The 10,074-nt window shown below is 39.2% G+C and overlaps 2 protein-coding genes across 3 annotated transcripts; one reads left to right on the top strand and one right to left on the bottom strand.

Moving 5' to 3' along the window:
• Positions 1 to 178: 178 nt before the first annotated feature.
• Positions 179 to 6,847, bottom strand: LOC132113235 (transmembrane protein 54-like). 2 transcript variants are annotated; one of them, XM_059521044.1, is made up of 6 exons: positions 6,650 to 6,847; positions 3,957 to 4,153; positions 3,715 to 3,774; positions 3,348 to 3,539; positions 2,498 to 2,626; positions 179 to 687 (listed from the first exon to the last, which is right to left on the bottom strand). In XM_059521044.1, exons 1-6 carry the CDS (start codon positions 6,831 to 6,833, stop codon positions 568 to 570), a joined length of 882 nt encoding a protein of 293 aa, XP_059377027.1. In that variant the 5' UTR covers positions 6,834 to 6,847; the 3' UTR covers positions 179 to 567. The 2 variants fall into 2 exon arrangements, with proteins under 2 accessions (XP_059377027.1, XP_059377028.1); XM_059521045.1 differs by having other exon boundaries at positions 6,571 to 6,845.
• A 639-nt stretch (positions 6,848 to 7,486) lies between these two features.
• LOC132112741 (uncharacterized) lies at positions 7,487 to 10,032 on the top strand. The gene is made up of 7 exons (XM_059520384.1): positions 7,487 to 7,847; positions 7,921 to 8,089; positions 8,184 to 8,280; positions 8,361 to 8,446; positions 8,516 to 8,601; positions 8,930 to 9,857; positions 9,936 to 10,032. Exons 1-7 carry the CDS (start codon positions 7,580 to 7,582, stop codon positions 9,940 to 9,942), a joined length of 1,641 nt encoding a protein of 546 aa, XP_059376367.1. The 5' UTR covers positions 7,487 to 7,579; the 3' UTR covers positions 9,943 to 10,032.
• The last annotated feature ends 42 nt before the right edge of the window (positions 10,033 to 10,074 follow it).

Here is a 10,074-nt window from a genome sequence, read left to right as displayed (position 1 = left end):
ACATGAGAAGAATTTTGAACCTGATATTTCTGGGTTCACAAAAAAAAAAAAAGTTTCTTTTAGCCAAGGACTTTCTCAGATTTTGAGGAAACAAAACAAATACCTTATCCAAATATTCTGCACTAATTTTCTAGACGTGAGGAATAAAAGGGAGTAGAAAAAAGGACAATGGACGATATTTACAAGCACAGATATATTTGACCCATCAATCCTATTAAGAGCAATTTCAGAATCTCAGTTTTAAATAGAAAAATATTTTATACAAATGCTCTGTAACAAAGAATACCATCAGTGTAGAAAATATGTAACAAACATAAAACAAGCATATCACACATTAATTATGTTTATATGTAAACATTGTGCACTTTACATGGTGAAACCAATAGCATTGGTCACAGTCTGACCCTTAAGACTGAGGAATAACACAACATTAGTGCTGAATTAAGACAGATGTCAAAGCGCCAGCCCTCTTCAACTGCTAGCCACTTTATGCTTTTATTTGCATTGGCACTTGGTATTTCTTGCACCACGGTCATACAGCAATTCTATGTGATGTATACTTATGAATTATAGCCAATCACTAGTCTCCACAGCAACTGTGTCTTTGTCAAGTAGGTTGTTCTGTTCTGTAGGCTCCTCCTCCTCGTTTGGATCATCTCCTGGTGGAAGTGTGGTTTCTTCTGGCAGCTGAACATGCACCAAACCCAAACATTTACATTGCATTTAAAGAATACAAAATGTTCATCAGGTATAATGTGGAACTGGTGTGCAAAATTTCCCTTTAAACAACCTCAAACTTTAATTTCAAATCAAATTCTGATTTGTATCTTAAATGCTCTCAATTCAAAGATACAGCAAGTCAACTTTAAAAAAAATCATAGCCTGCCTCGACCCAGCTCCCACTCCCCAATATGTTTGATCATGCTTATCTCCCAAAATGGCTTAATTATTATAGAGAAGAAGAAAGTCAACCGTTATGTTGTTTGTAGACCATTTGGGATGATCACATCCTGACCAAATGGACCCCCTGCAGTTTGCTTACTGAGCAAACAGGTCCGTGGATGATGCAGTTAACATGGGACTGCACTTTATCCTGCAACATCTGGACAAAACAGGGACTTATGTGAGGATCCTGTTTGCGGACTTTAGTTGGCTTTCAACACCATCATCCCAACAGCCCTCCAGACCAAACTGACCAAGCTCTCCGTTCCTAGCTCTATCTGTCAGTGGATCACCAGCTTTATGACAGATAGGCAACAGCTAGTGAGACTGGGGAAATTCATGTCAAACAGCTGCTCCACCAACACTGGTGCCCCTCAGGGATGTGTTCTCTCCCCACTGCTCTTCTCCCTGTACACCAACGACTGCACCTCTAAAGACCCCTCTGTCAAGCTCCTGAAGTTTGCAGACAAACTACAGTCATCGGTCTCATTCAGGACGGTGACGAGTCTGCCTACAGACAAGAGGTTGAGCAGCTGGCTGTCTGGTGCAGTCTTAACAACCTGGAGCTGAACACGCTCAAAACAGTGGAGATGATTGTGGACTTTAGGAGAAACCCCCCTGCACTCCCCCCACTCACCATCATAGACACAACTGTGGTGGAAGTGGAGTCATTCAGAATTCTGGGAACCACCATCTCTCAGGACCTGAAGTGGGAAAATCCAATTGACTCCATTGTGAAAAATGCCCAACAAAGGTTGTACTTCCTTCACCAGCTGAGGAAGTTTAATCTGCCAGAGGAGCTGCTGAAACATTTCTACTCAGTCATCATTGAGTCTGTCCTGTGCACTTCAATAACTGTCTGGTTTGGTTCAGCAACAAAAACAAGACATCAGAAGACTACAGAGAACTGTTCGGACTGCTGAAATCATTGGTGCTCCCCTGCCCACCCTTCAAGAACCGTATACATCCAGAGTGAGGAAAAGGGCTCAGAAAATCACTCTGGATCCCTCACATCCAAGTCACCCCATCTTTGAACTTTTGCCATCTGGCCGGCGCCTCAGAGCCGCAAATACAAGAACAGCAAGGCACAAGAATAGTTTCTTCCCCCAGGCAATCTACCTCATTAACAGTTAAATGTTCCCCACTTATGCTTATGCAATAAAAATGTGCAATATCCTTATATTTATTTGTTACCCCTCCATCCTTAGTACATCCCTGCATCTTACTCCATCCTATTCCATTATCATTTATAGCACAATTGTTTATACACTTATTTATTTGCCTAATTATTACTTTTTTTTGTCTGTGTGTTGTTGTCTCTGTGTACTGCTAGCTTATGTCACTAAAACAAATTCCTTGTAAGCGCAAGCATACTTGGCAATAAAGCTCATTCTGATTCAGATTCTCTGTTGTACTCAAGGTACTACATGTACTTTGTCACTGCTATGTTGCAATAACCATCCTCATCACCTTTTCCTCACACAACCTTTAACGATACATTTATGCTGCATAGCAAGAACAAGTATACATAGTCACTGCATGTAGCTCTATTTACCCTGACATCTGTCCTCCATGGGCAGTTTAACCGGAGGAAAGAAGAGCAAGCCAAGAAACAGCGACAGGAGAACACAACCTCCACCACGGACATCAGAATCAATGGAAACCATAGGATTAATGTAGTACCCTGGAGAGAGAAATATATTTGTTTTTTCATTATTTTAGTATTTCCTTTAACTTGCATATTTTGCATTATGTCCCACAGGGCTTCCACTGCTTTTTACCAATGAATTTCCATGACTTTTGCATGACACGTACATGCATTTGAGATTAATGATTTTTAAATATCATTGTTAATAAGAGTACAATTTTAGGTAATTAAATATTTTAAAGTTGAGGGAAAAGAAAAAAGAAAAGAAATTCCATGACCATGGAAACCCTGGAGCCTCATATAAAGGTGTTGGTAAAATTATCCTAAATGCTAAAATAGAACAATTTCTAAAATGTTCACAATAACAATTTATAAATTGTCTGTACAATTTTTTTAATGCTCCAGAATGCAACCTTATAAATAACAGTTCATCCTAAATTAGAGTAATATTAAAACGTCCCTCAACTCCACCTCAGAATGTCCACATGAATAAATAAATAAAAGTACAAATATATATATTTGTTCTTCACTTTTGACATATTATGACATCCATGGAATTTAGGATAATACAATCATATCTGTGTTTTATAAATAAGGCCGTTGGTTCATACTATGGCTTAAGTCGCTTCAGTTTTGGTGACAGAAAATGCATCTCAACAGCAAAAAAAGCCTCTTAAAAATGCATTTATGAGGCCCATATTATTATTTTGTATTTGATTACACTAGGAGACACCAGACTGGAGATTCACTGACTCACATAGATGCGTGTGGGGTCAAAGGGGCATTCATTTGTGATGCTGTAGTAGGTCATGTTGGTAGGCAGGTCGCAGTAGGCAAACAGAGTGTTTCCTTCCCACATTATGGCCCTCACTGTGGCAACAGTGATTCCCACTGCAGAGGCAGCACCCAAGAGAACAGCCAAGACACTCACAATTAGTAGAAACCAACTCTGCAACAAGGATAAAATGCATTGAAAAATGAATAAATACATGAACACCGTACTTTATTCTTTAGACTTTGAAGTGCAAGTTTTGCAGTGGCAGCAAATAAATAGCAAAAACACAACAAAGAGCAAATGGAATCATTAAAAAAAAGGACAGTACTGTGTGCTTGTGTCTACTCACCAGCAGCTGGTTTTTCTTGTTCTTTGAGAGAACAATAGCCGAGATTCCACCAATAATTGCCTGTAGGTTATAACATGGTCAGATGTATAAATTACAGTGTGGACTCAATTAGTGGAAAAGGTGAATTTGCAGTTTTAACTAACAAACCTTCTTATTAACTTCTACGCATTATGCCTCAAACACCACGTCACTCGAACATGATCACAAACAGAAATACATTACACTTTTGTAGACAGACAAACCATAAGTCCTGCCACAAGAGCGATGACATTGGAGATGGGGTAGATGAGTTTCTTGTTCCAGGAGAACACTTCTATGTGTCTGAGCACAGCTCCGTGTACAAGTGCCCCCAACAAGAAGTTCACATGACCCACCAACACCAGCCCCAAACCCATCTTCATCAAGATCTTATCATCGTTCAGACTGCCGCAACAAAGACCTACAAGAAACACACAATATCAACCAAAAACACAGAAACAGTGAAACAATGAAGACGAAGGGTCAGACACCAGATAAAAAATAAATAAATAAATAAATAAAAGAGGAAATGAGTCAAGGAATTATGTGCAACATGAAATCCAGATGAACTTCAGACTACATATGATACTTTTTCATGTGCCATGACTTCACTAAAAGAAAGCTGTTATGAGGTTATAATGTCAGATATAATTGCGGGAAACAGACAAACACAATGATAATTGTACACACACACTGTATGTACACACTGTATTTTTCCATCAGGGTTTCCTTACACTTAGTTATTTTTCCATCATGTCCAACATGGCTCCCACACTTTTTCCAATGAGGTACTTCCATTTCCATGGGTACTTCCAAAAGGAACTACCACTTTTAAGATCCAGAAAAGTAACGCAGTAGAGATGAAAATGTGGAAAAAATTACTATATTTGCTTTCTCTGCGCAAAAAAAAAAAAGGTGTTCTCGTGATTTCATCAACAATCTCTTAAATTGTGTTTCAAAGATGAACGAAGGTCTTACGGGTTCGGAACTTTAATTTTTGGATGAACTAACCCTTTAAGGCTAGTTCACGAACCGAACACTGCTATGTCCAAAAAAGAATGTCAAGATTTTCAGTAATGTAAATGTGTTCCTGCATTCAGTGCTTCTGAATAAATTAGAATGTTGTGGAAAATTCATTTATTTCAGTAATTCAACTCAAATTCAATGCACACAGACTAAAGTATTTTAAGTCTTTGGTTCTTTTAATTTTGATGACTATGGCTTACATTTAACAAAAACCCACCAATTCACAATTTAGAATATGAACATGCCAATCAGCAGATCAACTCTGCAAACACATGCAAAGGTTTCCTGAGCCTTCAAAAAAAATGGTCTCTCAGTTTGGTTCACTAGGCTACACAATCATGGGGAAGACTGCTGATCTGACAGTTGTCCACAAGAGAACCATTGACACCCTTCACATGGAGGGTAAGCCACAAACATTCATTGCCAAAGAAGCTGGCTGTTCACAGAGTGCTGTATCCAAGCATGTTAACAGAAGGTTGAGTGGAAGGAAAAAGTGTGGAAGAAAAAGATGCAGAACCAACCGAGAGAACTGCAGCCTTATGAGGACTGTCAAGCTAAATCCATTCAAGAATTTGAGTGAACTTCACAAGGAATGGACTGAGGCTGGGGTCAAAGCATAAAGAGCCACCACACACAGACGTGTCAATGAATTTGCTGAACCAAAGTCAACATCAGAGGCATCTTACCTGGGCTAAGGAGAAGAAGAACTGGACTGTTGCCCAGTGGTCCAAAGTCCTCTTTTCAGATGAGAGCAAGGTTTGTATTTCATTTGCAAACCAAGGTCCAAGAGTCTGGAGGAAGGGTGGAGAAGCTCATAGCCCAAGTTGCTTGAAGTCCAGTCTTAAGTTTCCACAGTCTGTGATGATTTGGGGTGCAATGTCATCTGCTGGTGTTGGTCCATTGTGTTTTTTTAAAACTAAAGTCACTGCACTCGTTTACCAAGAAATTTTGGAGCACCTCATGCTTCCTTCTGCTGACCAGCTTTTTGAAGATGCTGATTTAATTTTCCAGCAGGATTTGGCCCCTGCCCACACTGCCAAAATTACCAAAAATTAGTTAAATGACCATGGTGTTGGTGTGCTTGACTGGCCAGCAAACTTACCAGACCAGAACTTCATAGAGAATTGATGGTGTATTGTCAAGAGGAAGATGAGGAACAAGAGACCAAAAAATGCAGATGAGCTGAAGGCCACTGTCAAAGAAACCTGGGCTTCCATACCACCACAGCAGTGCCACAAATTGATCACCTCCATGCCACGCCGAATTGAGTCAGTAATTAAAGCAAAAGGAGCCCCTTCCAAGTATTGAATACATGTACAGTAAATGAACATACTTTCCAGAAGGCCAACAATTAACAAAAAATGTGTGCACTTGAATTCATTTAATACAGGAGTTTCACAATTTGAGTCGTATTACTGAAATAAATGAACTTTTCCACAACATTCTAATTTATTGAGATGCACCTGTACATGGTAAAGATATCCTTCAAACTGTCTTTTGTGCTCCACAGGAGAAATTAGTAAATTAGTGAAAAATCCCTTTTATAACATTTTCATTAAAATACATTATAAATATCACAGAAGACATACAAATACATAACTGAGATTTAGCTATATATCTAGCATACATCCAGCAACTCATCAGAGAACTAGATTGGCATTCATCGAGGGATTTGTAGGGCAAAAAAATAATGCTTTGATGTATTATCAAGATAAACATGAACACATTCAGACCATGTTCCAGAACCTATTCATATAGCTTTCCCGACCCACGAAATGCACACTTTAGTTATGTGAATAAAGGCCAACTCACCCGAGTTCACCATCCCGAGGTCCTTCTTTTAGATCAAGTCATAATTAAGGGTTTAAGATGTTCAAGCATCTTCTCTTACCGTGCCTCTCAGGTTGTCTTCCTCCTTCCCGTTCACCAGAGTGCATGGCCACTTCCTGTCCGCTCGCGCACCTGAGTGACCGCCCTTCTTCTTCTTCTTGGTTTTTACGGCTGCTGGCAACCAACGTAAATAGGCGCATTACCGCCATCTTTTGCTCCGGAATGTGGAACAGAGCCCTCAACATACAGATATTTTATAGCGTCCTTTGTTTTATTTTAACACACTTTTCTGGTCATTTCAGACAGATGTAGTTTGTATTTTTTGAATATAATTTTAAAATCTTAACATAATTTTTTTTTATAATTTTGTTTTAAATTTCCCTGATGTCAGAATGTACAATGTCAAATCCAACTTTAAAAGCAATGCACAAAACACTTAAATAGGCCTAAGTGCAAATAGTCAAAAATATCAAAATAGTTGCAAAATACATGTTGGTACAAATAATAATAATAATAATAATAATAATAATAATAATAATAATAATAAATAAATAAATTTTGTTTTATTTTTATATATTTTAGGCATGGTAAATAAATACTGATAACATTTATCCAAGAAAAATAAGGATTAGCTATAAGGATTATATATATAGAGGCCAACAATTCACTAATATATATATATATATATATATATATATATATTATTTATTTATTTTTTCCAACTAAAAGATTTATGGATTTGTTTTGTTGTGCCTGCATAAAAACCCAATCACCTGCTGCATTAGTCTCCAGTCAGTGTTGATCACAGTAAGTTGATGAAGTAAACCTGAGCACCTGGACTTGATCACCTGACTATCATTAATGCATTAATCTGTGCAGTATAAACCTCCTCAATGTATGCGTTTTTAGGAGTTCTGTTGTGTGACAAGAAAATTTGTTGTGTTAATTATTCTGTGCTTGGTTTCACTCAAGTAAAAGCTGTGGGATAGGCATGGCGGCTGTTTTTGCTGTCTTCTGTTGGACTATCGTGTTTCTAGTACTGCCTGTTACACCAAAAAGGGATGATTTTAATGGGCACTTTACAGTGTACTCCCCAGGACTCCTACAAGAAGCCTGGCATAGTCCTGATGCTGCAGAACACTTGAATGAAATTCCTCAGCCTCACAGCTTTGACAACTTTGCATCTTTGTTTCCAATGACCTATGATATACAGGCTCTTCTGGACAGAAGAAACAGTTTTTCACTTAGGATCATGAATTGTAGGTCATTAAAACCACCATTGTATTAGGCGAAGTTAGTTTCTAATGTTGTCTAATGTTTATTTCACTCTAGCATCTTGGAGTGGTCCAGCGGATACTAATGTGTTCCACAGAGGAGAGCCATTGTATCTGCAGGTGTCCGCCTCACCTGGACCCGGTCAACAGCTTTATGTTCAGTCCTGCCATGCGTCCTCTTCTCCAAACCATACTGACAAACCTGAAGTTGCGCTTATCAACAAAGGGTAGGTGAACCCAAATGTGTGGGTGGGCTTTTTTTATTTTTATTTTTTTTTTTTAAATACTTGCTCCCTAAAACCGCTTTCACTTGTTCACCAGATGTGTAGCCTCCAAAAAGTCTCTGGTGAAGTTTGTGATGCAGCAGCCTGACAGAGTGAATTTTATTGTTCGTACATCCAGTATGAAGTCTTCTGAGGTGTGTTCAGTACTTGTTAGGATTACTGCAGTCCTGCAAACCGCCAGCAATTTTACATAATGCTCTCCTGTTTGCTTTAGAGTTACGTTCACTGCGAAGTCTATCTTACTAATTTGGGTGTCACCCCTACCACTAAATTCTGCAACTACAACAAGCTGAAGTCCAAGTAAGCGCTTAAATCACTCAAGTCTCTTCCTGACAGGCTTTTGGAGCTTAATTTTATTTTTCTTTCCAGGTGGGTTGACTTGGGTGGACAAACAACAGTATGTGATTGTTGTGGTAGAAGCTGCAGAAATGCAATCGAGCGTGTGGAACTGCCAGGTGTGTGGGGAATTTTTTTTTTTTTTTTTTTCTCCTTTCTTAGTAGAGCTAGTATGAATCAGAACTACTGCAGCAACTTTTAATTCAAGGCAGGTAAAGCAATGCGAACCGATGCACTTGGATTATATGCAAAATTGTAACTTGCTGTAAAACGTAACTAAATGACCAACAAAAGCAAAAGTAAAACTGAAGACCAGTACCAAACGATGATCACTCATTTATGTTCTGTTCTCCAGCCACTGTATATTTGTGGAATGTAAAAGTATTGGATGTAGTTTTGTTTTTTCCTAGGAAAAGTCTTTTATTCGAACTTCTCCATCTGTTACAGTTTCTCTAGATCTGACTGCAGTAGTGAGCACAGGCCCACTGGTACTCAAGGATCAAGAATCCGCAATACCACTGACTCCGTCAGACGACAGCATTAATTCCAGCATTAATTCCAGCTCTAAAGCCAGAGACCGCTCTGATAAAAGCTGGATCATGGCAAGTACCTCTTTAACTGGAAGCTCAATGCAAAACATTGGCAAAGTCTCCCCCTGGCCTGTCCAGCGTGGCTTTGGCGGGGTGATGGTCATCCGCAAGGGCCTGGAAAGTGACCTATCAATGTGGCTACAAGACCTCATGGAGCTTGAGTTTAACCCATTGGTGCAGATGGGGACTGGTTATCCGGAAAAATCTGTTGAGATAACCCTTCAAAATGCTGAACCGCTGAGACCAGATGAGAGGAGTCAGGCAGTTGCTGTGGATGAAGGAAGAGTTTATGTAGGAGCTGTGGATTCACCTGATGTTGTAAATGACTGGTTGGACATGGGGCATCTTCGTGATGTTGACCAATTGCATAAAATTCAAGAAAAACCTGTTGTGACTTCAGCGGATTATCTAGAGCAGACTCCACTGCATCTTGAATCAGAATTTGACATTCCTCCAAATGACCAGCCCCTGATTAGCCCTACTCCAGATAAACCATCTGAGAGTGAGGATGAGGGAGGAGTTGTTTTCAGACAGGCTGTGATGATCTTTAATGGTGCTAAAGGAGCCAAATTATCAGAGCCAGTTCTCTACTCCAAACTGAGTCTGAATCAAGCTGCAGATGGATCCAGTGTTCTCCACTATGAGGAACAGAAAAGGCCCAGCAAGAACAAACGGGACAAGAGACCACAACTGGAGAAGGATGGTGAGAAAAGGCCAAAGGATGTGCGGATGGAGGATACCTCTAAAATTAAAGGCCTTGTTTCATCCCTATTGGATCAACTGAGGTTAGTTGAAATTGAGTTACTTAAAGGTCTATCATGATATTAATATGCACTTGTTTCTCTTTCACTTGGCTACAGAAGACCGTAGATGGAGCCGTGACCTGTTTTTCATCACGCCTTTGTGATTATAACCATGTATTAGGTGGCATTTAAATAAATTTCTGACTTGTGAAATGCACTTCTCTTTCAATTGGGATTTGTTTTTGCGTTGTCAATTTCT

The sequence above is a fragment of the Carassius carassius genome, chromosome 32 (genome assembly GCF_963082965.1).
Source record: "Carassius carassius chromosome 32, fCarCar2.1, whole genome shotgun sequence".
In the NCBI taxonomy this organism is placed as follows: domain Eukaryota; kingdom Metazoa; phylum Chordata; class Actinopteri; order Cypriniformes; family Cyprinidae; genus Carassius; species Carassius carassius.
The sequence above is the reverse complement of the archived record's forward strand: the minus strand, read 5'-3'. Positions and strand labels throughout refer to the sequence as shown.

Excerpts from the sequence above, each read along its gene's own strand:
- LOC132113235 (XM_059521044.1), bottom strand. The coding sequence starts at position 6,833 with ATGTTGAGGGCTCTGTTCCACATTCCGGAGCAAAAGATGGCGGTAATG. Across the intron at positions 3,775-3,956 it reads CTCTTGTGGCAGGACTTATG|GCAATTATTGGTGGAATCTC; the intron begins GTTTGTCTGTCT and ends TATAACCTACAG. Across the intron at positions 2,627-3,347 it reads TTGACCCCACACGCATCTAT|GGTACTACATTAATCCTATG; the intron begins GTGAGTCAGTGA and ends TTCTCTCTCCAG.
- LOC132112741 (XM_059520384.1), top strand. The coding sequence starts at position 7,580 with ATGGCGGCTGTTTTTGCTGTCTTCTGTTGGACTATCGTGTTTCTAGTA. Across the intron at positions 8,090-8,183 it reads GTTGCGCTTATCAACAAAGG|ATGTGTAGCCTCCAAAAAGT; the intron begins GTAGGTGAACCC and ends CTTGTTCACCAG. Across the intron at positions 8,447-8,515 it reads TACAACAAGCTGAAGTCCAA|GTGGGTTGACTTGGGTGGAC; the intron begins GTAAGCGCTTAA and ends TTTTCTTTCCAG.